The following is a 27,663-nucleotide window of genomic DNA, read 5'->3' on the forward strand; positions in this document are numbered from 1 at the left end:
ATCAGACCTGCAGCAACTTTGAAGAAGAACGGCTCTATCTTGTCTGGGCCTGAAGATTTCTTTACATCTAGGCTCATTAAAGCTTTGTGAACCTGAGAGGTCAAGATGGGGGCAAAGGTGAACAGTTGATCAGGGTCAAGTGGCGGAGCCGCGGAGGACCTGGCTCTCCTTCTGCAGCTATCATCCCTGAGTTGCTAGAATCAAAGATTGAGCCAGCAGAAATAAAATGATTATTAAAGCTGTCTGCAATATCCATTTTGCCCTTGATTTCACTCTGATTTACCCTTAAGAGATCAGGTAGGCTGTTTGGAGTGATAGAACCTGAGGAGGATTTAACAAGTTTCCAAAACTTTGCAGGGTTATTCAAATTGTCATGCATTGCATTAAGATAGTAGGCACATTTCGAGTTTTTAATCAGCTTAGTGCATTTGTTTCTTAGTGTCCTATACAGATTCCAATCTAATGGAATATTCGATTTCTTTGCTTTAGCCCAGGCAGTGTCTCTCTGTCGAATGAGAGAGGACATAGAACCATTAAACCAGGGGTTGTCTTTACCGCTTATCCTAGATGTCCTAAAAGGAGCATGCTTGTCACATATAGCCAAGAAGGTGGATTTAAAATAATTCCATGCTAACTCAACATCGGTCATAAGTGAAACAATGTGTAAATCACTATTAAAAACATCATGTAGAAACGCTTGCTCATCGAAATGTTTGAATCGCCTCTTGTGAATGAAACGTGGCTTTCCTTTAGGGACCTTACAGGTTCTCACACAAGCAATTGGGCAGTGGTCGCTTATATCATTACAAAACGTGCCTACTGCGGAGAAACGGTGAGGTGCGTTTGTAAGAATAACATCAATCAAAGTGGACTTCTCTAAATCTTTTTGGTTTAACCGAGTTGGCGAGTTAACTAGTTGCACCAAGCAGAGAGAGTCACAAGTGTCCTTGAAAGAGTTTTGTAAATCCGTTTAGTCCCAGTTTAGGTCTCAGAGTAAAACCATCTCGGATTTAGTCCAGTTATGGACTAAATGTCATTCTAGAAAGCATTTGTGTGCTGGATGACTCATCAAAAAAGAAAACTTAGTTTCTCCAGGAAATAACAAATTTTGATTTCACGGGGCATTTAAAACTCTTTCAGTGCCACTCACGAGATTTCTCGTGTTTTTTTATAGGTGGTTGCTAGCCACTCACGAGATTTCTCGGATTTTTTTATTTTTTTTTTTTTTTGCGATCTGAAAAATTATTGCATCACCCGAGCCTACCCGAGTATAGCCGAGGGGCGCCGACGATCACTGTGGAAAAAAGCGCCCCCTGTCGTCTCCCAGATGACATAAGTGATTTTGGAATGGACTCAATGAAAATGAATGGGGAAAAAAATCCGGTACTCCACATTTTCCAGTTCACTGATCCAGCCGGGGTTACTAGAGTTCATTCTGGAGCCTCAGATCCCCGCGGATCATGGAGTTCTACTGTATCGCGTTGGATCCATACACGTATCGATTTTTTTCGAATGGTGATCAGGAATTGGAATATACCAGTTGGATACCATCTGATGTCAGGTAAGGACTCTATGTTATCAGTGGTAGGATAATCAGAGTAAGTTTGATGAAGTTATAAGCTGTTTTGTGAAATGTCTTCTTTCGGTTTCACTGTAAAAGTCAGAGAGGAAATCAACGAGGCGATTATCCGCGCGCGGCCGTAATGTGCGTGCGTGCACGTATAATATTGATCATCTAGCGTTTATTTGAAAACGATTCATAAAAAGGCAGACGAATATCAACGTTGTGGAATATTCCACTAAAAGACGATTTTCATAGAATGCTCCAGAATGAGCTGTTTTTTATATCAAAACGGGGGCTTTTCTAACTGCTCTGAAACGGCAACGACGCGATAAAAAAACAATCTGTCTTCACAGCACTGACTGGAAAATAGTCTTTGATAATGCGATGGGCAGATTAGACACATAGCCATAATTTAAAACATAGATTAGGCGATATTAACGTTAACATTGGCGCCGATGGTGGCATTCAAGCGGTAAAACGGAAAACCAGGCGTGGCGCTGAAAGTGTTAAAGGCACAATGAGTCATTTTCCCAAAAAAAAAAAAAAAACAACACTTAGACAATACACAAGTAATCCCTCCTAATCATTACTTATGACCCACTAGAAGTGTGTGGTGGTGTCTTTATCTGCAGAGTTATTTCCTTCTGCCTGGATTTCTTTTCTTTTCCTGTGCTCTGAATGTTTCTGGGCATCGACCTTCAGGTGTGTGCTTGTGAAAAACATGTGTGTTGTAGTGGGGTCATACGCTCAATACCCCCAAGAGTCAGTGGAGACGAGTCATATAATCTTATTTGAACACAACTTTAAGATACGATTGTGCAAGCAAGTTAGTTTTGTGTTTATAGATGAAGTATTTACTGAGTAATGTTTGCTATTTGGGTGAACAAGACGAGGCCTTGATCTGGGCAGAAAGCACAACACCTTCAGCACATAATAATAATAATAATAATAATAATAATAATAATAATAATAATAATAATAATAATAATAATAATAATAATAATAATAATAATAATAATAATAATAATAATAATAATAATAATAATAATAATAATAATAATAATAATAATAATAACCTTCAGGCTTCAGCACATGCCCACAAGCAGCCGATGGGACATGCGGCTATAGAAATTGTTGACGTTCAGCGGGGCCATCACCATTGTATGAGCTTGTCTCGCATTGAATCAAATCAAATCAAAATAAAATGTATTTGTAAGGCCCGACAACACACGTTAATGTCCCCATGGGCCGGACACGTCTTCTTTAAAGGGGAACTATCTTATAAATGGCCTTTTTCAGTGTTTAGCATTGTTTCCTAGCTATGTGGACTTATATTAATATGATCTATGTCTCTAATTCTCATATTGGCGCATTCTTCCAATTCTCCTCTCACAATATTCACCCTCACTGAACTGAGTCATCTGAAAATGTGATGATTTGTGATGTCAGAAAGACACCGCTGCATGTTAATGTTCAGGCGCCGGCGCCGCGGCGCAGTGGTTTAGGAGCCCAGGCTCAAAACGGCTCGAGATCTTGAGGTAGAAAAATGCTGTTTTTGAGGACTTGATTAGAAATACAAAACAATGAATTAAAAAATATATATAATTAGAGAGGTGTTCCATAAACTCACAGGAATTGTGTAAAAGTGCCCAAATAGTGAAAGAAATAGTAAAATAGTTCCCCTTTAAACAAGTCAAGAAGAAACATCATCATCATCATCATCATCATCATCATCATCATCATCATCATCATCATCATCATCATCATCATCATCATCATCATCATCAATTTATTCGTACATGGAATTACCACAGTCCAACAGTACATATTCATATAATTCACCAAATCCCATGGCCGAAAGGAACAGGAAGAAGAAAAATTCTTATCACAATAAGTCAAGAACAAAACAAAAGGGGTTAGAGAGTTCCCATGATACAGGATGAGATACAAGACAATAGCTCAGGGCTGTATGCCCCGGGGGGCAGGAGAAGCCACTCAGAAGGTTCAGCACTGCATTGCCTATAGTAACAAGGACTTGGAATGGCTTCCTCTTGGCCCAGAAGGTGTTGCAAAAACAACAGAGACAGCTAAAAAAAAAAAGCGTTCCACTTCAGGCATTCCATATAACACATTTCAACCTGCCGGCGACACGCCTTGGAATGTGTCCAATATGCCTGGCAGCCTCGGCGGCGTCTATTCTTAACCCAAACGGTTCATGCGTTTTGCGAATCTGATTGGCCACTGACGTTTCTGGTCATGTGACATGTGCGCCCAATCGCGTGACGCGCCCATTTCCGCCTCGACCAGCAGCAAACCCTAACCCTAACCCTAACCGTTCTATCGCCATGCTCTAAGACAAACTCTAACCTTAACCAACTTCGAAAGAGTGCCTAAGCTTAACCGGGGAAAGAACTTGCTGTCACACGATTGGTGCGACCAGAAACATCAGTGGCCAATCAGAGTGCAAAACGGGAACGCGGAAGCATGCACCGTTTGGGTTAAGAAGCGTTTTTAAACCTAGCCGCATTTTTCGGAGACGCTCTCTGATTGGCCACTGACATGTTTGCCCAATCGCGTGACGAGCTGTGTCTTTGCCCATTTTACGCATTGAACAGCCTGCAAACTACCTGGCGTTCTATCGCCATGCTCTAAGACAAACTCTAACCTTAACCAACTTCGAAAGAGTGCCTAAGCTTAACCAGTGTAAAAACAGGTGTCGGCCAATCAGAGAGCGTCTCCGAAAAATGCGGCTAGGTTTAAAAATAACGCGGTTAAGAATACAGGCGCCTCGGCGCATCTTACGTCATCCTATTCACGCGGGCCGTGTTTCACACAGACAGGCTCATTAGCATGCATTGATTAAAAAAAAAATCTCATTTTGTAGAGAGAGTAGTGTGCAGGATGTGCCCAGATGAGGTGTGGTGGGTACCCTGCTTGCCTATAGGGAGGTGTAGTGGTTACGTCATTGCTGTTTTCGGCCGGCCGGCGTACCTCGCAAAATTGCAACGTATTTCCCCATTGCCCATTTCTAAATCGTCTCGTTTAAAACAAATAAAGCATTAACATTTGCCTGGTGTACCTTTCTGTGCGTATTCATCCACAATCTACAGTATAGCGCAACATGAAAATATTCGCAATTAATCGTTAAAAAAAATTGCAGAATTTTATTTCAACCAAAAATGCATAAACAATAATGTTAGTGATAGAAGGGAACTCATTTTGTGCAAAAATGGAAAGCTTGCCAATGTTCATGAGGCAGAATTGTTACAATAGCCGATAATCCATTTTCCCAATGATAAATCCCTATACGGGTGGCGTGAATACTTTCGGCAGCCAACTTGCCCTTCCGCGTTGCTCTGATTGGCCGAGCGCGCGCATGCGCATGAGCCGCGATAAGCTCCTCAGCCTCCTCAGCCGCTTAGCGCAATTTATACAAATGGAAGTATTGAGTACGCCGTAACGAATCATTAAACAAATATACCGTTAACTGGAATATGTTGTTTCTTTACACATATGTTGGATTATGTAATTGGTTTGTCATGACAGTAACTACATGCATCATTGTTTACAATGAACGGTGGGGGTGTTGTTGTAGCCACCGGTTAATTCGCGATTTTTTATTGGTTTGTCATGACAAACCAATTACATAATCCAACATATGTGTAAAGAAACAACATATTCCAGTACAGCGAGTGCAACTGCAATAGATGTCCCCTCTGGCCGCGGCGCCAGATCATTCGTTCCCTCCCACTACACAACACAGTCAGAGGAGAACACGAACCAATACTGTAGTCACTACACCAGCCCCCCCAGTGTTCACCTCAATATACGAAATCCTCACGGTGAGGAGGGCGTATGGCCCGGCCCCTACGACTGTAGGTAAAGTCAGGAGGTGCGGGAGGGGGTGTGACAGCGTCCATCACATCCTCCTGCCGAGCAGGATGGGGGTCAGTGACCAGACGCTCACGAGCGGCGGGGGGTCGGAGGGGTCGCAGGGGGGAATGGCCCCGGCGTGGCAGGGGAGGTAGGACCGGGGGCCGGCCCATGCGCGGCAGCAGGGCCAAGTCCAGGGGCAGTTCAAGGTCCAAGTGTGCCGGCTTGAGGCGATCCACGGACACACACTCAGGCCTACCCCCCACGTCGACCACAAAGTTCTTGGCCCTGGCCTCGATGACGCGGAAGGGTCCGTCGTAAGGAGGGCGTAGCGGAGTCCTGTAGCCATCGTGACGGATGAACACGAACCTCGCCAAGTGCAGCTCCGGGGGCATCCTCGACGTAGGGACCCCATGCTGCGTAGTCGGGACCGGGACGGTCTGAGCAGCGGCAGACCAGGGCTCTGTCGACCTGGGTATAAAGTCACCGGGGACCCGTAGCGGCTGTCCAAAAACCAACTCGGCCGACGACGACTGGAGGTCCTCCTTTGGCGCCGTCCTGAGCCCCAGCATGACCCACGGGAGCTTGTCCAGCCAGTCGCCGTCCGTGAGGCTGGCTCGAAGGGCGGCCTTCATGGAGCGATGAGAACGCTCGCAGAGCCCATTTGCCTGCGGATGGTAGGCGGTCGTACGGTGGAGCTTGACCCCCAGACTCTCCGCCACCGCCGCCCACAGTTCCGAAGTGAACTGTGAGCCACGGTCAGAGGAGAGATCAGCCGGGGTGCCGTAGCGGGAGACCCACACCGCGATGAACGCCCGGGCCAGGTCGGGGGCCGTCGTTGAGGAGAGCGGGACCGCCTCCGGCCAGCGAGTCGTCCTGTCCACCATGGTGAAAAGGTAGATGTATCCGTGCGAGGGGGGCAGCGGTCCTACCAGGTCCACGTTGACATGGTCGAACCTCCGCTCGGGCACGGAGAACTGTTCCAGGGGGGCCTTGATGTGCCGATGCACCTTGGCGCGCTGGCAGGCGGTGCACATGTTGACCCAGGCTCTCACATCCCTCTTGAGCCCTTGCCACACAAACTTCTCCGACACCAGTCGCGAGGACGGCTTCCTGCCAGGGTGAGACAAGCCGTGTATGGCCTCGAAGGCAGGGCGTCTCCAGTTGGCGGGGACTACCGGCCGCGGCTGACCCATGGAGACGTCGCACAAGAGCGTAACCCCCGCGTCACCGAACACTACCTCCTCCAGGCGCAGTCCAGTGTCCGACGACTTGAGCGCTTGGACGGCAGGATCAGCGGCCTGGTCCGCAGCCATGCTGACATAGTCCAAACCCAGCTGCACCGCACCGCCCACCGCCCTGGAGAGACAATCTGCCACCTGGTTGGACTTCCCAGCAACGTGCTGGATGTCCGTGGTGAACTCGGTTTCAATCACTGAGCTGTCTGTCTGTTGTTGTGTGCCTCTCTCTCCATACAGTACCAGCAGCTGCAGGTCTGACGAGCACAGAGTTGCCAGTCGATAATTCTTGCTATTTAAAAATATTCCTCTGGCAGGATACCGCAGGCGGAAGACGGCCGCTGCTGCTGGAGCTGGACCGAGTCAAGCAGGCGGCAGCGCGGCGCATGGAAGCCGGGGAGAAACCACTGCATCGCCCCGCTGGCGCTTCACAGCGCGAGAGTGTAAAGTCGCTGCTCATGCGCATGCGCACGCTCGGCCAATCAGAGCGCAAAACGGCAACGCGGAACTGGAACAGCGTTGTAGAAGGCATTCACGCGTACTAGCGCAGGTCAGCGGCCAATCAGAGCGCACAACGGGAACCCGGAAACGCCGATGCGTTGTAGAAAGGCTTTACGCGGCCCAGCGGCGTGATTACCAAACCTAGCCGCATTTCTGGCAGACGCTCTCTGATTGGCACTGACTGATGCTCTCTGATTGGCCACTGACGCGTTTGCCCAATCCGTGACGAGCTGTGTCTTTGCCCATTTCCACGTCAAACAGCCTACAAACTACCTGGCGTTCTATCGCCATGCTCTAACCTTAACCAACTTCGAAAGAGTGCCTAAGCTTAACCGTCGAAAGAACTTGCCGTCACGCTCTAAGACAAACTCTAACCTTAACCAACTTCGAAGAGTGCCTAAGCTTAACCAGTGTAGAAACTGACGTCGGCCAATCAGAGAGCGTCTGCCAGAAATGCTGCTAGGTTTGGTAATCATGCGGCCCAGCGTAGCCACACATCCTCAACAGTGTTAGAACGGTCTTAAAGAGACAGCGCTGAGTTCTGTACTGCTGAATTGTGAGATTTTATATATTTGTGAAAAATTACTGCTTAATGAGGATATTGGTCATACTTATCATACATCTAATATCTGTGGGTGGGTTGTTATGTGATCCTTACTTTTCCTGCTGTCATTCTGCTTTGGTAACTCTTTCAAGGAGGTTGTGTTTTTATCCCCATTTCTGTGTTTGTCGGTGAACAGATTGTAATAATTGTGTCTTGTTAACTTGCTTTGACAAATCTGTGTGTGTTTCCCATTTTCAGGTACTAGCGATCCGTACGTGAAGTTAATAATAGATGGGAAATTACATGGCAAAAGCAAAATTATCTACAAAAACCTCAACCCCAAATGGAAGGAGTCCTTCACCATCGCTGTTAAGGACCTGGACCAGAAATTGTTCATTGAGGCAAGACATTCCACAGAGCAAGTTTTACTTACTTATACCACTCAAACTATGGACCAGAGACTGTTCATTAAGGCAAGATGTTCCACAGGGCAGGTAACACTTACTTACACCACTCAAACTGTGGACCAGAGACTGTTCATTAAGGCAAGATGTTCCACAGAGCAGGTTACAATGTAGCATTTGTCTCCCAGGTTTGAACTTCTTCCACGAATAACATTGCTATTGGAATCCATCCTCCCCTGTGGCATTCTAGGGTGTCTGTGCTTTATTCTCTCCTTGACATTAAAATTATTATTTTTATTCTTTCTTTCCTTGGGCACCACGCAGGTATACGACTGGGATCTGTCTGCCAGCGATGACTTCATGGGCTCCAGCAGCATCCTCCTGAGTGATCTTAAAATTGACAAGTGAGTGAAAGATGCTGTGGAGTATATTATTTTTTACATCAGTACACTAAACTACTCATATCACTACTCTATTAACACTTTGAGTGCCAGCGACGTGTTATGTCGTTATTTCATGCCCCCCGTTGAGTGCTGACGACGCGAATTGTCATTTTTATTTTTTATTAGCAATCTGAATATTTCATCAACCGAGTCTCCCGTTCGTACAGCAGCCCCTCTAGGAGCTCCGGTGGGAAAATACCGCCCCCTATCGTCTATCCCTGTGTAAATGCAGGCCATTCGATTACACTGGTGGATCTGTGGGGGGGAGCCTATGGCTCCACTATGCTGGCGAGGGATCTGATGAAGAGGGAAGTGATCGCGAGATGGAAAGCAGCCTGGAATATATATTTACAGCAGCCAATAATCAATCAATAAACGCGATCGATATTTGGAATGGCGATCAGGAATTGGAATAATCTTTTTGGAGAACATCTGATCTAAGGTAAGGAGTCTATGTTACCAGTTTTAGGATAATCAGAGCTGTTTTCACTGAGATAACAGCATGTCCCGTATGTGTATATGTGTGTGTGTGTGTGTGCTGTTGAGGAAATAAGATAATCGATTTCTCAGCGTGCATAAGTACACATATACTATCGATAATCTAGCGTTTATTTTAAAACAATTCATAAATAGGCCGACAAATGACAACGTGTCTAGTGTATTCGAGAATATTCCAATAAATGCCGTTTATGACGGAATCTTTCTATTTTCCTGACGTTTTCGAGAGAGCGATAGCTCTTCGAAATGCTATAAAAAGGATATGAACCGATTAAAAAACAATCCGTTTCGACAATGTTGACTGCAAACAAGTCATTGATAAGCGACGGGCAGATTAGACACATAGCCATAATTTAAAACATAGATTATGCGTTTTTAACACTATCATTGAAGTGGATGATGGCACTCAAGGACATTAAGTAAGGGATAATGTATAGCTACGAGGTCATTGTCGCAAAATAATTGACCGACACGGAGTTTAAAATACCGAGCCGCCTCGGCGAGGTGTTTTAAACGTCAGTGAAGGTCAATTATTTTGCGACAATGATCGAGTATAGCTATACATTATCCCGCTTATTACATGGCTAACTTACTAACAATATACCTAATTCATTTTACATCGACTCGCAACACTGGTTCTGGCTCCGCTCGTCGCTCCGCCCCCTGTCATCGCCGGCAGCTTCCCCGGCAGCAGAACACCGGCAGTGTCTGATTGCACTGATCTCAGTGGGCTTGATTGCGAACAGCTGCGCACAGCGGTCATTATTGTCCCACAGCGGTCATTATTGTCTGATAACTGACCTCTGACGCGCGCTATTGACCAATCACAAGCAAGCATTTCGGCGAATGTGAAAACGCCATGTAATAATCAACGTTAATGGCCGGCACTGAAAATGTTAATAATAATAATAATAATAATAATAATAATAATAATAATAATAATAATAATAATAATAATAATAATAATAATAATAATAATAATAATAATAATAATAATAATAATAATAATAATAATAATAATAATAATAATAATAATAATAATACATTTTATTTATATAGCGCTTTTCAAGAACCCAAAGACGCTGACAATAAGCAAAACAAATTAACAGAGAGACAAAGAACCACAGGGAATACGCAACGTATGAATATGCAAGACATAAGACCATTGGGTAACAACAAGTAACAAATACAAAGTCCAGTAGGGGAACAATCAGGGAAGTAAGGAAACCGAGGGGAGGGGGGGGACAGGAGACAGAGAGAAAGTAGGGAAGGGGAAGGGGAGGTGGTAGGTTGGAGGAGGGTGGTTATGGGTAGGGAAGGTTGTATCCTTGGGAGAACAGGTAGGTTTTGAGTCTGGATTTAAAGGTGGAGAGCGAGGGAGAGTCTCGGACAGTCTGAGGGAGGGTGTTCCAAAGTCGGGGTGCAGCTCGTGAGAAAGTCCCGTTCACCAAAACCTTTGAGTTTGGATGACGGGACAGTGAGGGAAGCAGTGGAATAGGACCGGAGGGAACATGCCAACATTTTTTTTATTAAAAAAAAAAAAAAAAAAATTAAAAAAAAAAATATTAATAGTTTGAAACACAAAACAGCTCAACATAAATACAGTACAATATACAGACAAAACTAAACTCGAAACCTGGTAAAATAAAGGTAAAATAAACTCACAAACAGTACAATACAAACACAACTAAACTCACAAACAATACAATACAGTACAGTACAATACAGACAAAACAAAACTCACAAACAGTACAATACAGACAAAACACACTAACAAAATGGGGGGGGGGGGGGTGCAGATCAAACATTTCTACTTTCAGTCATAACTATTCTCCAAATATGTCCTTATATAGATCCAGGGACTGTCCTGTCCATGGTCATGTTCAGCGAGCGTTGAAGCTGCTCGTTCCATTGACAATAGGTCCCTCATCCAGGTGTCCATGCAGGAACATGCCAAATTGTTGGTCTAATAGCAATAATGATAATAATTTTTTAAATAAATTGTCCCATACATGTATAAATTGTCCCATACATGTATAGGAAAGGTCTGTTAAGTTGTCAATTGTGGATAAAGGCTGAATTCAACCCATGCACCTCATTTGCATTGTTGATGAAACCACTTGTTCCGCCAGGACTGTTGAGCAGTGTCTGGCTCTGGACGACCCCAACAGTCTGGAGGATGACATGGGGGACATCCTGATGGACTTGTCCCTGTCCCGTATGGACGGGAATAGCAAGACCACTGTAAGGGAAACTTATAACACGTATTTATCGCACCTTTTCCATCAGTTTTCTACCATCTATGGTGCTGTATGTTGCATGACGCATGTCATTTTGTGATGCTTTGCTAACTCACAGTGTTGTTCTGTTTCGGATCTAACGTGCATGCGCCAGAGACCCGGATTGTCCAGAAAACGAAAGGTAAGACATGATGGACAGCACTTAGCAACGAAGGGATCAGTTGTTACTGTACATGTTTTTAATTTATGTTAATTATTTGCACAAGAGGGCAGTGTATCATCAGAGAAGAAGGGTGGGGGGGTTAAATGTGGCCACCCAATATAATCCCTGCGGATGAAGTAAAACATCATTATTTGACGCATTTGCTAATAGATTGAATGATAAGACTTAATATGGTACACATTACATACAATCACATGATTGTACTCTGGCGTATGTGGCCAATGTCTAATGGTAATTGGAACATGATTTTTTGCTATTTTTAATTATGCACAGGGAGGAACAGAGGACTGTACAGTGGTAGTGACTGCTTGATCTGTGCTAATTGAATACCAGCTACATGTACTTCCCTGCAGCAGTGTGTCTTGATGTACGCTCAGCTAATTATCTTAGGATATGTCTCCTATTATATACCTTATATAGCACACGCCTGGCTTTATATACTGTATATAGCACAAGCCTGGATTTACTTAATTCCTGAATGAAAAAAGAGGATCATTTAAAATGTCCTTCCACTGTCGAGAAAAGACATAATGTACTTTCACCTAGCTGTCTGTCTGCTACCCTTGGTTGGTGGAGAGCTCATTTACGCAGCTTTGTTATTGTAATGTCCAAAGCACTTATTTATACTATGTAGCTCTATGATTTGTATTCATATAGATGGACATTTGAAAATATGATCCATTATTATATTTCATTTATATATATCCCCCCCCCCCCCCCCCCCGCATTTATGTTTTATGCATGTTGCAGCTGCTTTGGTTATTGATGAAAAGAGCTCCTCCATTCAAATCCTGTCTGTAACATGATTTTATTTGTTAGAAATACTTTTTCATTCTTTTGATCCTCTCCTCTCCTCTCCTCTCCTCTCCTCTCCTCTCCTCTCCTCTCCTCTCCTCTCCTCTCCTCTCCTCTCCTCTCCTCTCCTCCCCTCCCCTCTCCTCTCCTACCCTCTCCTCTCTTCCTCCAGTTAGTAGGTACCACTCAGACCCAGCGTCTGTCAGAAGAGAGTCTGAGGAAGAATCAGCTTTGGCGCAGCATGGTGGTCATCACCCTCTTGAAGGGCCTGAACCTGCCTATGAACGGCCAGGGAACCCTGTTTGTACGCTTCAAACTGGGCAACCAGATATACAGGAGCAAGGTACTGGACACGGGGGCAGCGGGCAGTGGCATCTTAAAACTTAGAGCACAGGGGCTTGTGACTGGAACATCCTACTCTCCCCTCCCTCAGTATAAGTCCCCTTGAGCAAGACACTTAACCCCAAATTGTTTATAATTAACACCCAGGTGTGAATGTGTTTAATTGTGAGAGTGTATATGGGTGTTGCTGAAAAAGAGCATACATGTACATGCTTAGAAAAGATTCACTGGGTAAATAAAGGTTAAAAACAACAACTAGTACTCAAGGTTAGATTGGCATTATGTCCATTTACATGTAGGGATTATCTGCATAGAGTGGAAGCCTAAAGGCACATGGTCCTGAAGTACAGGGTGCATACTGTACACTATGCAGTGTGTATGCAGTCGGTGTGCATGCAGAGCATATTTTGTATAACACCAGTGCACTAGTATATATATATATGTGTGTGCACAGAAAAATGGAGTGGTGCACAAGAGATCAAGGGACCCCATTGTAAATGGCCATACCGATTTTTTTCCCATCAAAGTTTTGCTGAGATTTGGGGCAAGATTTCACCCTTTTCCCAGTAAGCTAAGAACGAATAATAACTCATTCAGATTCCTCAAGATGTCTAGTTTCAGGAGGTACCGCCATCTTTTCTTTTTCTTTTCTTTTCTTGTTTTTGGCCCGGGCGCCTAAATTCTTATCCCAACGCATGTTTGCTTCCACGTTCGCGTTTTGCGCTCTGATTTGCCACTGACGTCCCGCGTAGCTGGCGCCTTCTAGTGATTGTCACCCTAGGTGACATGTGATTTGGCCCATGCCCAGGGTTCAGCCCTAGAAGTAAAAGTACTTTAGAAATTCACTCAAGTAGAAGTAAAATCACAGGCTTTAAAAAAAAAACTATTATTTAAAAGGTTATGTTAATTTAAAAATAAATCTACCTTCAAATGATGTGTGCGTGTGCTTTTACTCCAACAATCTTATTTCTGTAGAACCATTATAAAGACCCCAACCCTCGCTGGCAGGAGAGGTTTGACTTCAACCAGTTCCCGGAGAGCCCAGATATCCTGGAGATAGAGCTCTGGTCTAAAGAGTCGCGCAGATTTCAGGAGTGCCTCGGAAGGTGAGTCCTACCCGCCACAGTTTGACCTTTTGAGAGCACAAAGTGCACAGAGAGTCGGTTATCAGTCCCATAGCAAATAGCTTCCTAGGTGTAAGATAGGTCCTATGAATATAATTAAAATTAATTTGCTGGTGATTGGGGTTGCGGGAAGATAATGCCACATTTGCCCAAACATCATCCCAGTCAAACTCGGGGTCCAACTCCGGGATATCCACCCACCAGATTGTATCCAATGATACATTTTTATACGTGGATTGAATTAAGAGCTTATAAAAGTCTGAGACAAACCCTCTGGAGGTCGTCCTGTCCACTATGAGCCTGAGGAAGGGGTGTGGTTGCAAAGCTTGAGCCCACGGCACGCCATGCGCCCTCAGCGCTGACCTTAGTTGAAGGTAAAGAAAAAAGGACTCGCCGGGAAGATCATAAAATTCTCTTAAGTCCTGAAACGCACGGAGGCCGTTCTTATCATAAATATCCTCCAGAGTATGAACTCCCCTCCTCTGCCATTGAGGAATATTAACCGGCTTGTGCCCAACAAGTAATTGCTGGTTATTAAAAATTGGAGAGTCCAGGTGCCATGGGCATTTAACCCCACACGACCTCTGTACATTGCGCCACGTTTGGATCACGTGAGTTATGATCGGTCCATACCTCAGCCGGCATTTCGAAATAGAGACAGTGGAGTACACCACATCCTGCAATCTTAGCGGTGAGACCGCCGCCGCTTCTAAGGAGCGCCAAGATACAGCATCTACAGGGTCTAGCCAGCACATCAGAGGTCTCAGTGAGAAGGACCAGAAATAAAGCTTAAAATCAGGGATTGCGAGGCCCCCATCTTGTTTCCTACGTTGAGTAGTAGCTCTTTTGATTCTCGGGCGTTTGTTATTCCAGATAAATTTAGATACCATCGATTGTACCTTGCGCCAGTGGTCTATTGGAGGGGGCAGGGGGAGCATTGAGCTAACAAAATGTATCCTAGGCAGAACATTCATTTTGATTATGGAAGCTCGGGCTTGTAGGGAGTTAGGAAGGGACGACCATCTGTCTAGATCCTGGCGTATTTTATCATAAGTACCCGTGAAGTTGTACTTAGTAGTTTGACTCAGCGTGGGGAATATCTCTATACCTAAGTATTTAAAATGTTCCACTATGGGGATATCAGCTGGTAGTCGCACCGCCTTGGCCAGCTCATTAAGAGGTAGGTAGGCTGATTTGTTCCATTTAATCTTAAAGCCTGACAATTTACCAAAGTCGTCGATTATTTCCAATAATTTTGTGGCCGACCGGGAAGGGTCATCCATAAAAATCAGTAGGTCATCCACATAGAGAGCAATTTTGTGTGGTGTATTATTGATCATTATGGGGACGATGTCCTCTGATTGCCTAATAAATTGGGCCAATGGTTCGAGGGAAAGCGCGAATAGTCCCGGGCTCAGAGGACAACCCTGTCTAGAAGATCTGGAGACTGGGAAAAGTGTGGAACAGTTTTTGCCTGTCAGTATCATTGCCGACGGCGAGGCATACAGGACTTTAATCATATGAATAAAATTCTTTCCCAGACCCATGACCTCAAGTACCTTCCACAGGTATGACCATTCTAGTCTGTCAAACGCCTTCATGGCATCCAAAGACAGAACAGTGGACGGAGCTGTATTGTCTTTACTGTTATCGACTACATGCAACAGCCTCCTAAGATTATCTGCAGCCAGGCGCCCCGGGATAAAACCAGTTTGATCGCAGTGTACCAATACCGTCATAAATCTCTGCAGGCGGCGGGCCAGCACCTTGGCAAACACTTTTAAATCGGCCCCGAGAAGACTCAAGGGCCTATAGCTACCACAATCATTGGGATCTTTGTCCTTCTTGAGAAGTAAAGAAATCAGCGCCATGTTGACATCTCTTGAGAACTCCCCCTGTTCGATAGCGTAATTGATCATATCGAGCATCAATGGGCCCAGTTGGTCCCAGAAAGCTAAATACACCTTGGGTGGAATACCATCCCAGCCTGGTGCCTTACCCCTCTGCATTTCAGCGATCGTCTCCCTTAGTTCCATAAGGGTGATCGGTTTCCCCAGTTCCTTAGCCTCTTCCTCAGAAATGTGGGGTATCTCAAGCCCGCCAATGAACGATTCAAATTTAGAGTTGTCGAGATTAACCTCTGAGCTATATAACTGTGAGTAAAACTCTTTAAAAGTGTCGTTGATCTTTTTCGAATCAGTAGTGATTGTACCCTGTCGCGTCTTGATCGAGGGGATATCCGAGAAATGATCATTCAAGCGTATTTTCATTGCCAATAGATGGCTAGGCCTGGAGCCGTGAAAGTAGTAATTTTGCCTTGTCCTATGTATCAATAACTCAGACTGTTGTTTAAGTATGGAGTTTATTTCCTTCTTGACTATCTTACGTTGTGTGTTTAGTCGTTCACCATAGTTAGTTTGCAAAGATGCGTATAGATCCGCATATAATGTTTCCAGTCCTTCTAGTTTTTTTTATCAGGATTTACGTAAGTTGGAGGAGAAAAGTGTGACATGACCCCTGATAAATCCTTTCAATGCGTTCCATAGGACCCTGGGGTCATCGACCGTGCCAACATTGATCTGCAAGAATTCAGTTAGTTTACTCCTGAACTCAGAGCAGAAATCATCGTTCTTTAATAAGGTTGAGTTAAAACGCCACCTGGGAGCTCTCGTGGAGAACCTGCCAAAGGTTGCCACAAGGAAAATCCCCTTGTGGTCCGAGAGAGCCAGGGGAACCAATGAGACGTCGAAACTATCAAACAAATTAGGGGATGCGAATGCATAGTCTATTCGAGAGAAGGTTTTGTGTCTGGTAGACAGGTGAGAGTAATCCTTGAGGGTGGGATTGGATAAGCGCCATAGGTCTGCGAGCCCAGTGTCCTGGGCCCACATCCTGAGGGCCTTAGAGGACCGTTTTTGGTCGCTTGTTTCAGAGGATCCGGACCTATCCATCTCCGCATCCCAGCACGCATTAAAATCGCCACCCACAATGAGAGCGTATCCAGTAAGTTCCAACATATTCTTTGTGATTGTATTATAGAACGCTGAATCAAATGTGTTAGGGGCATACAATGCTATTATTGCCATCTTCCTATGAGAGAACTCAACTTTTGCTATAGTAATCCTTCCCTCCGTGTCCGACCACACATCCAGGACTTTGATATCAAGGTTACGTCTTGTAACTATGACGACTCCTTTCGTCTTATCATCGGCTGAGGATGAGGAGATAACATGATATTGTCGATTTGCTAGCCTTGACACATCACCCACCAATAAATGCGTCTCACTAAGGAGAGCAATGTCAATATTTCTTCTCTTCAATAACCAAAGGACACTGGCACGCTTGTGTGGGGCGTTAAGACCTCCTGCGTTCCAAATTAAAATATTCAATTTAGCCATGGTCGAGTTTGTCTAAATGCGTAGAGAACATACCAGTGCAGCCAGGCTGAGTACAGAGGCGCTGATCCAGGCGGGCCCAGACGGTCAGTCCAAGGAGTTCAGAGGAGGAACAATTACACACATATAAGACAACAGTACATAAAACACATAGAAATACCACCCCAGTTACAACCCCCCCTCCTTCTACTCTAAACCCTAACCCACCCGTCCTATTATAAGCCCTCCTATACCCACTCTCCAATCCCCTCCCTATGCCCCATCCACTAAGGAAGGTCATCTTCCTATCATTTCCCACTGGAGTCATGGATCCAATAAGACGCTCCCCACTCCGACCCCCCTCTAGATAAACCCCTGATTAAACCCCCACTAGTCCAATAAACACAAATAATAATAATAATAATAAAAATAAAATTCAATAAAGATATCGGTCGAAAACCACCTGAGCCTTGGCCCTAACATGAGATAACCATAATGGAAAAAATAGCCATTATTATATAATAACTCAACATCACCCCTGCAACCATCTATTTCCGAGTCTGCGCATCAACGTTGCAATGTTATAGGTGTCTCTCGGAACGGAGGCACCAAAGCAATGTGTTTACTTATATCAAAAGTATGTGATGAATAAGCTGTGGAGGAGGACATACCAGGGCCTTGTGGAGGAGTCGGTGTAGCAGAGTTGGATTCACTCCTTAGGACTTCCAGCTCCAACCTCCGCAGTCTGAGCTCTTTTTCCACTTCATGCTCAAGCTCCAACCTACGAATGTTAACAGCCCTTTCATTTTCTGCCTCAAGCTCCATTCTACGAAGCCGATACTCCGCCTCACGTGCTTGTGCCTTCTCCTGAGCCTCCATCTGGAGACGTGCTATTCTAACCTTGACCTGGGCCCCTTCTCGAGACCCAGTTGACACAGGAGAGGGCAAGTGAAAATGTGGCAATGTGACTTTCACACCTGCCTTCTCAGCACTTTCACCATGAGCTTGCTCCTCAGATACAGAAGGCTGTGCTTCAGTAGGTTCACCAGGAGGACTTGCATGTTCATCAGAGACCACAGGCAAAACAAGCGTCCCCTGCTCCAACAGCTTATCTACCACAAGACACCTGATATCCTGCTTAAGATGCTTCTGTTGAACCGAGAGTTTAAATGTGTGGCAATCTCCACTAATTCTGCCTTGCGGCAGCTATCTAGTGCTTCCCAAGTAGGATTGCTCAAGAATTTCCCCAGATCAAAAGTACTAACTGCCATTTTTTTTTTTACACAAATGCCATTTTTACTTTGTTTACTATACAAGTGTAAACAAACACAGTTCACCAAATCCATCAACCAACAATTGAACACGGGTTACAAGATCCAGGCAGAGCCCCCATTTATGTCACGACCCCTGTGTGTCTAAGGGTAAAGGGCTGTAACATAACAGTTGGTTGACAGAAAAGATTAAAATTAAATTAAAGCATACCAGCATATAGTCTAAGGCAGGATCGGATCACAGGTAAATTGTGCAGACAGATGTCATTTAAACAACGACAATAATAAGAAAGGGAAAAAAGGGGGTTATGGTCAAAGTGCACACCTGTAACAGCCCCTCTGAACAGGCACAATGGTTGGAATGACATAACCTATGTAAGAATAGAATTAAACACATTCATTAACCCGGGGATGGTAATAAGCAATACCTGACACAACCTGTTATCATATATTGTTTCAATAAAGATATCGGTCGAAAACCACCGTGAGCCTTGGCCCTAACATGAGATAACTATAATGGAAAAAATAGTCATTATTATATAATAACTCAACATAACCTTTGTAAGAATAGAATTAAACACATTCATTAACCCGGGGATGGTAATAAGCAATACCTGACACAACCTGTTATCATATATTGTTTATATATATATTCAACCGATCTTCTCCTACCGGAGCCCAAAGCTCAAAACAGCCTGGATATAAAAATAAAAGCATACAAGAAGTTAGTTAAGGACCCGATCACTGTTGAATTGTGCGAACCGATGACACTTAAACAGCAACAACAACCAAAGTGCGTAAATATTAACGGGTCTCGAATGTATCAGCGCAGACGTTAGACGCAGCCCGCTAGCTAGCCCGAGGCTAGCGCGTAAGCTAGTGATGAATCCGGATAGCACGTTAGAGTCTGTTATGTACATTGTTCAGCTAGCTTGTTAGCTTCCAAAGAGGCGATACACAAGTACAACCATGAGGTCAGCTTTAGCAAGTAACAGAAGTCATTGGGAAGCCCCGCTAGTTGGATGGGCAGTGGGCAGTTAGCATGTCTGGGCATGACAGCAAGTGTTTGTGAACAGCCGGCCCTAACAATGTATTCAGGCCCACATCGCCAAGTCACTCACCCGATATAGTTATCAAGCTACAGTCTCGGGTATCCCCTCGAGATATTCCTTCGCTTTAGCCAACGACCAAAATGAACGCCGACCATCGACCTTATCCAACACAGATAATTTCGCGGGAGTGAATAGCGTGGGCCTCAGGCCTAGTTTCCATAGCCTGTTCATGACCACTTTGTATTCGCCTCTCTGTGCTTGAACCTCCGGTGTAAAGTCTTCGAAAATGGCCACTTTGTGATCGCCAAGCCTTAGATTACCCCTTCTGGCACGAGCCGACCGCATGATGAGTTCCCTCTGCTGAAGCCTGTTCAGCTTGACAATGATGGGCCTCGGCTCCTTGTTCACACCAGGAGTGGTCCTGCCCGCTCTGTATGCCGATTCACAGACGGGAGGGGAGGGGAGGACGTCATTCCCCAGTATTTTTTGCAGCAATTCCGGCATGGTCTCAGAGAGACGGCCTTCCCCGTTGCCCTCCGGTACTCCAACAATCCTGATGTTGTAGCGTCTCTCCCGGGACTGTATTTCCACAATTACCGACTGTAGTTTGGCAACTTCAGCCTGCCTAGCCAGCAGGGAGGACTCTAAATCCGCCATCTTCTCGCCCTGTAATGATACCTCCGTCGTTAGCTCGGCTAGTTCGGTAGCATTAGCCGAGGAGATAACGTACAGCGACTCCATCTTGTCTATCAGCGGGACGACCGCCAACCTTATTTCTTCTGATATCTCTCGATGAAGGTTATCACAAAAATCCGCCAGCACTTTCCTTTGTGTTTCAGCGAAGCGTGTCTCAGATTCTGCATGGAGCTTGGTCATGACCAAGAGCACAGCTTCGCTTATCTCACCGACACCGGGCGATGGTGCGGCCAGGCCCGGTGGTGGTTTGCTGGCTGGGGCGCTCATGGATCTGGTTTCCACCACCGACATCGCAGAAAGTCGAAAAAAGTCGACGACAGTAGTTGAAACACGACGACTTAACAAGCAGACAAAAAACAAATAAAAATTAAATAAAGACTAATGGGGAGAAACGTATATTCTGCACGGTAGAAGGGAGCTCACGTGAAACACGTCTACTCCATGTTCGCCTAGCTCCGCCCCCCCTAGAGGCTAATCTTTCCTGTGACAAAATGGCATCCAATGTAATAAAAAAAGTCAACCAACGAACTCGATTCTTGTACCGGATCTCCTCTCTGGCAGGAGCACTCATTCAAGGGTACTACGACTATGCTTGCACCTCATGGTACCAAAGCACCTCAAAGGCACTAAAAAACAAATTACAAACATCTCAAAACAAACTAGTTAGACTACTGCTTGACCTGACTCCTAGAACCCACCTCACCCCTGCCCACTTTGACAACCTAGGATGGCTTAGAGTAGACGACAGAGTACAGCAACTTGCAATGGGCCTGGTCTACACTACACGACAAAGGTGCCCATGTACATGTCAAAATACTTCCCAAAGGTCAGTGAATACCACGATCACAACACCAGAGGGAGCTCCACAAATCATGTTAAACCCAGATTCGGCTCAATCACTACCCACCTTCAAAAACACCTACGGGAGACTGCAATTCGAAACTGGCCCCTACAAATGTCCTAACCCAGTTGTACAGTAAATTACCGTGTATGGCTTTGTCAGTATTCCAATGTACAGTGTACAGTGTCCCCCCCCCCCCCTACCCAACCCCCCCCCCCCCACCTCCAATGTACAGCCCCCGACCCACCCAACCCCACCCCACCTACCCAACCTCCCCCAATGTACAGTTTCTACGTCAAATGTATATACACTCTTTTTCTGGACACTTTTTGTATCACAAACAGTACTGTATTTGCAAATCTGGTATGTCATAAATGTATAGATGTAGCAGTACTGTCTATCTGTATGTTGTGTATGTCATATATGTTATGATTAATTGAAAATGGGGGACCCTGATGTAAAAAAGACAAAAGTCTTTCTCTGGTCTGCATCCCCTTAACAATTGTATGTATTGAGCTGTACTGTACTGTACCCATTCTGAAATCTGTTAATAAACTTTTCAATCAATCAATCAATTAATCAATCAATCAATCAATCAATCAATCAATCAATCAATCAATCAATCAATCAATCAATCAATCAATCAATCAATCAATCAATCAATCAATCAATCAATCAATCAATCATGCTGTCACTTACACTCACACATTCAGTCAGTCAGGAGCCACTCCTGCCCCTTAGTGGCAGCTTACAGCCATGGCACTTTGCATCTATTCCACTTTGTGTCCTTGTTTCCCTGTGAATAGGTGCGAGGCGGACATCTCCACGGTCTTTGTGAACAAGTACCACCTGTACACCTGCCCTCTGGACAATGGCAAAGGCAGCCTGGTTTTCCACGTGAAACGCAGAGCATGCAGTGACGTCTCCATCTCAGACATGTCCGCCTCGCCCCTGGATGAGCCCAGCACGAAGAACAACATGTTGGATAGATATGTAAGTATACGAGCGCCAACCATGAGAATATTTCTCATATTTAATGTGTAAATGACTGTTACTTGGTCACCGAGGACTAGAAAAGTGTTGGGTGGTCACTGATGCAGTATATCAGTGTTTTGTAATAAAGAATATCTCCGACTATGACGTGGACGACTGATTAGTAATGATTCGTGTTTCGCATCTTTGCCCCCAACAGAGTCTACAATCATATATGAAAAACCTGCATGATGTTGGTTTCCTACAAGTGAAAGTTATCAGGGCCGACGATCTGTTGGCCTCTGATTTAAATGGTAGAGAGACTCCCTTTACTCTTGTAATTGTTTTGGCAAATTAATATAACCTAAACATTTCCACATTTTGAAAGAATAATGTTACGTTTTTTTTGGTACTTTTGTTTGTTTGTTTGTTTTTCCAGGAAAAAGCGACCCTTTTTGTGTGCTGGAGCTGGGGAACGACAGACTGCAGACTCGCACGATTTACAAAACCCTCTTCCCAGAGTGGAACACAGTCTTTACCTTGTCAGTGTCAGGCCTTGCTCCATCTTATCCAAATAGCTTCACTGCAAGATGTCTGTTGCTTTTTTTCCAGAATGAACTGACAGCGTTGTCTCTCTCCACAGCCCCGTCAAAGACATCCACGGAGTCCTGGAGGTGACCACCTTCGACGAGGACCAAGACAAGGCACCAGACTTCCTGGGAAAAGTGGCCATACCTCTGCTTTCTGTACGCCGTTAGCCCTTTTAACCATCGATTTTATTGTGGAGTAAAAGACAGCATCCAAGGGATAAAAACATGAGAAAGTGCAAGCACTTATTTCCATCACGGTCCCATTCAGCTGTGATACTGTCACTATAACAGACATTAGACTGATCTCTGTTCATGGTATCAGTTTGATTTAAAGTGAAAAGAGTACAATCCTACAGTTGAACGACTTTCTAAAGTGTAATCCAACATAATTCATGCTCATCATCACCCAATGTCCTTCCCCTCTGCACGGCAGATCCGAAACGGGCAGCAGATCTCCCTCCCACTGAAAACAGAGAATTTAGAGAAGCTCTCTAAGGGGACCATATCGCTGGAGCTGGAGGTTATTTTTAACCCGGTAAGTAGAAAACCTCTGACCCACAATTTAGGACATAAGGCCATGATGGCTATTATAGATGGCTAAATCCTCTCCGATATGGCCGTCTGCAAGGCCTTGGCTGGGGCCACTGTAGTGCCACAGCAGATGGAGCTAAGATGACCTCATCACAGCGCCACAGTCAATAACTTTTGAGCTTGCTGGCATCCATTATAGGTGTACAGTCAATTAGCTGGAGATTCAAGATAAAAAATATATCTTTTAAATCTTTCTTTTTTTTCCAGGCTAAAGCAAGTTACAGGACATTCCAACCCAAGGAGATAAAATTCATGGAGGATAATTCAAAGTTCTCAAAAAAGGTTTGACCAGACCACCATTAGTGCTGAGATAAATTCATTAACTGTATGCTCAAACCAATCAGTCCTAATCAGTTCAAAATGGGAATTGAAACGGCATTCATTTGACTAATAATAACAGAACTTTCACCCTCAATTACTTCTTTATGGATTGGCTATGAAGACCTTTTGTTTAAATGAGGGGGGGGAGTTTTATTTTAATTGGAAGAAAATGTACCCACAGAGCTGAAGATGAATTAACCTGCACCCGGGTCACCGCATACAGTTGCACTGCATTAGTTTGATATACAGTGTATAAGACAGGGTGCCTGGCTGTCTGTGCTTCCAACAAAGAGTAATTGTTGGCAGACAATAACATGCTCACTAAAGCCCAAACAGGCCCACATTCAAGCTGGCTATAGGCCTGCCTCTATATGCCGTTGCTTGGTATGCTAATCAGACGGTGGTCGTCAGACAGTTTTACCGTCTGTTTGCTTGGGTGCACCCCTTAAAGGGAACACCCATCCTCATCCTTATGTTATTAGAGAGACAAGACTCTAGTGATGATGTCATCAAGATACAAATCCTGGGGCTGCTCCATAGGCGGTGAATAGTGGAACAACTCTCAGGACACCATGACGGTAACCATGGTGATTTTATTGGGATATGAGGACACTATGACAGTAACCATGGTGATTTTATTGGAATATGAGGACACTATGACAGTAACCATGGTGATTTTATTGGGATATGAGGACACTATGACAGTAACCATGGTGATTTTATTGGGATATGAGGACACTATGACAGTAACCATGGTGATTTTATTGGGATATGAGGACACTATGACAGTAACCATGGTGATTTTATTGGGATATGAGGACACTATGACAGTAACCATGGTGATTTTATTGGGATATGAGGACACTATGACAGTAACCATGGTGATTTTATTGGAATATGAGGACACTATGACAGTAACCATGGTGATTTTATTGGGATATGAGGACACTGTGACAGTAACCATGGTGATTTTATTGGGATATGAGGACACTATGACAGTAACCATGGTGATTGTATTGGGATATGAGGACACTATGACAGTAACCATGGTGATTTTATTGGGATATGAGGACACTATGACAGTAACCATGGTGATTTTATTGGAATATGAGGACACTATGACAGTAACCATGGTGATTTTATTGGAATATGAGGACACTATGACGGTAACCATGGTGATTTTATTGGGATATGAGGACACTATGACAGTAACCATGGTGATTTTATTGGGATACGGGTGTATTTTCCAATTCAGAGCTGTACATCTAAATAAAACTGATTTGGATGTAATAGTTCAAACAAAAACTCTACCAATTCATTGTCAATGGACCAACTCCAAAAAGATGACATCACAAATTCAAGTCTTGATGCTCTGATTTCCATGCTTAGGGAGACCGTTGTTTGTGTTCCATGCTGTTCGGCATAGTAGCTCCGGCTAGTTAGCCACAAAGTTAGCACACACAGTAGATTTCAGTTGTCTTCAGTCAGCCTGTACAGACAGGAGCTAGACCCCATTGACTTTGCATTGGTTTGTGGCTAACTAGCAGGAGTTGGTATAGGAAAAGCATGGATTGTGCTTATAAAGGACTCAATCAACAACATCATTGTTAAGTTACCGCTCTCAAAGAGCACCTACGGGAGGCTGCAATTCGAAAATGGCCCCCGTAAATGTCTGAACCCCCCTCCCACCCACCCACCCCCTCATAATGTATTCCCTCCCCCTCGTATGTATATATTTACTGTTAGGATCTGTTTAACAGTACTGTATATTTGCATATCTTGTATGTCACAAATGTAACAGTACTGTATATCTGTATGTCATGTATGTCATAAATGTCATGATTCGATTAGATGATTAGATTAGATTATTATCTCTGTATATCTGTATGTTGTGTATGTCATAAATGTCATTATGAATTGAAAATGGGGGACCCTGATGTAAACAAGACGAAAGTCTTTCTCTGGTCTGCATCCCCTTAACAATTGTGTGTATTGAGCTGTACTGTACTGTACCCATTCTGCAATCTGTTAATTAAAGTTTTCAATCAATCAATCAAGTAGCAAATAGGGCTAGGGTTCCAAAATGACAAGATCATTGGAATAGCACAGTGTACATTCTGTTTTAAGGTGGATGTTCCCTTTAAAGGGATATTTCACTTTAGTAGAACATGTCAGAAATCAGCAGTCCTACCTCAATCTAAAGTCATCTACAAGTAGACTAGTGACCAGGGAGGGTCATCAAAGAGAAGTCGCCTATTCTCGGTCCTTGCCCCACAATGGTGGAACGAACTTCCCACCACAGTTAGGACAGCCGAAACCCGTCCAATCTTTCACCGTCGACTAAAGGCGCACTTCTTCAATCATTATCTGAAAAGAAGAAAAAAAAACTCTAGCCTTAACTAACCTTACTGTCATGCACTTGTCCTAATATACTAACCTATACACTGTAGCACTCAACACTTTGATGCACATTGTTACTCAACTGATAGAGTTGTACCCTTCCTGCTGTCTTGTTGTACAAAACTTGTAAGTCGCTTTGGATAAAAGCGTCAGCTAAATGACAAAATGTAAATGTAATGTATGACCACTGTGTCGTCTGCTATCAACACCAACATTCCTCCCAGGCTCCTCATTCACGTCCATTAATTTCTTAATATCATACTTCCTATTAATCTTCCATTTTTGTGTGAAGTCCCCGTGTTTGCGTGGGTTTCCTCCGGGTACTCCGGTTTCCCCCACACCATTAAAGGGCGCATGCTAGGTAGGTAATATATCCCTGCCGTGGCCCTTGACCAAGCTACTGGCATTACAGCTGGAGTTGGTCCCCGGCACTGCACTGTGTGGCTGTTCCTAAATAGTTAGGGTGGGTCAAATGTAGAGGAGGGGATTAATAAACATATACATTATCATTACATTATAGGCTACTCTGCTGACTGGAAAGGTTTTATATCAATCTATATCTATATATAATTGAGCAAACATTCTCTTTGATAGGAGACACCTTACATCTTGTGAGGTAGGCCAGCCTGTAGAATGATTATCTGCACGCTGCCTCCTATCATTTCAACTTTTTGTTGGGTCAATCTATGGAGATCATGAATTGCTGTTAAAAATGAATGAATGAAAATAACTAATTTCAATATGCTATGGACCAGAAGTGTATAAATGATCCAGTCATTCATAATCGGATGACACAAGTAGAGCCTAATATAATTAATATAATGTATAATTATCTATACGCACATAACCATTGGATCTATTTTCGCCTTGGTTGAAGTTATTCTGACGCACTCTGAACTTAGGCTTGCGTTTGTGCTTGTATCTAGATTCACCAAAATATGGGTCCAAAATGTTATTTTCAAATGGGTTTAATGTATTTTTGAGATAGTTTCCTGTTTTTTCCATCAGATCCTGTCAAGGAATATCGGCCGGGTAAAACGCCTCTACAAAGCCATTTGGCCACGGTCAACGATACGGTCCATCAAAAGCTGCTTACAGTGGGAGAATCCATGCAAGAGTCTCGTGGCTTACATTGTAAGTGTTTCCTCAATGCGCATAATCTCTCTCTCTCTCTCTCTCTCTCCCTCTCCCTCTCCCTCTCCCTCTCCCTCTCCTCTCCCTCTCCTCTCCCTCTCTCTCTCTCTCTCTCTCTCTCTCTCTCTCTCTCTCTCTCTCTCTCTCTCTCTCTCTCTCTCTCTCTCTCTCTCTCTCTCTCTCTCTCTCTCTCTCTCTCTCTCTCTCTGGCCTTGCTCTGGTGGAGGGTCAGGGGCATTGCCGGGTCTTGTGCAGCGATAACACTGTATATTGACTGTAGAACGGGAGCTCTCTCTCGCTCTCTCTCTTGCTATATGTTGACTGTATCATGCCCAGCCTCGGGCAGCGCTATTATTTAAGAATATGTTGACTGTTTAAATCTCGCACAGGGCCTCGCATTTCTCCCAGGCGGCCCTGGATGTTCAGTTCTATTTTTATTAACATCTAAAAACATGTAAATCCTCCCCTCGGACGGCGCTGCCTCTCTGACAGGATATTTTATGGCTCCGTTTAGCCGTACAATTGAGACATCAGAAAACCATATTTCTTTATCCTTTTATCTGTCTCCCTCAATCCACACAGGTGGAATCTGCATTAGAGGACGATTATGGACGGCTCGTGGCATATTCACG

General features: G+C 44.3%; 2 protein-coding genes across 4 annotated transcripts in view; one reads left to right on the plus strand and one right to left on the minus strand.

The window, feature by feature from the left end:
- Nucleotides 1-27,663, minus strand: part of LOC311234340 (uncharacterized protein) — a 107,089-nt gene that overhangs the window by 64,652 nt on the left and 14,774 nt on the right. The window contains exons 2-3 of one of the 3 annotated variants that reach the window (XM_084321488.1): nt 17,835-17,944; nt 17,221-17,248 (exon numbers count right to left, since the gene is read on the minus strand). The exons of 1 other annotated variant lie outside the window; for it this stretch is intronic. The gene's annotated coding sequence lies outside the window, so the exon portion shown is untranslated. The remainder of the gene's footprint in view (nt 1-17,220; nt 17,249-17,834; nt 17,945-27,663) is intronic. One more of the 3 variants, XM_084321490.1, reaches the window with a different exon arrangement.
- The window catches only part of LOC311230681 (multiple C2 and transmembrane domain-containing protein 2-like), a gene marked incomplete at its 5' end in the record, with an annotated part of 36,623 nt that continues 17,230 nt past the window's right edge, over nt 8,271-27,663 (plus strand). The window contains 12 exons of the mRNA XM_084317043.1: nt 8,271-8,312; nt 8,449-8,528; nt 11,198-11,309; nt 12,496-12,666; nt 13,641-13,771; nt 21,830-22,016; nt 22,216-22,309; nt 22,435-22,537; nt 22,639-22,741; nt 23,019-23,120; nt 23,384-23,458; nt 26,906-27,031. Coding sequence (XP_084173169.1) covers nt 8,271-8,312; nt 8,449-8,528; nt 11,198-11,309; nt 12,496-12,666; nt 13,641-13,771; nt 21,830-22,016; nt 22,216-22,309; nt 22,435-22,537; nt 22,639-22,741; nt 23,019-23,120; nt 23,384-23,458; nt 26,906-27,031 — 1,326 coding nt within the window. The remainder of the gene's footprint in view (nt 8,313-8,448; nt 8,529-11,197; nt 11,310-12,495; nt 12,667-13,640; nt 13,772-21,829; nt 22,017-22,215; nt 22,310-22,434; nt 22,538-22,638; nt 22,742-23,018; nt 23,121-23,383; nt 23,459-26,905; nt 27,032-27,663) is intronic.

This window comes from Notolepis coatsorum (genome assembly GCF_963971535.1).
Source record: "Notolepis coatsorum genome assembly, chromosome: 1".
NCBI lineage: Eukaryota > Metazoa > Chordata > Actinopteri > Aulopiformes > Paralepididae > Notolepis > Notolepis coatsorum.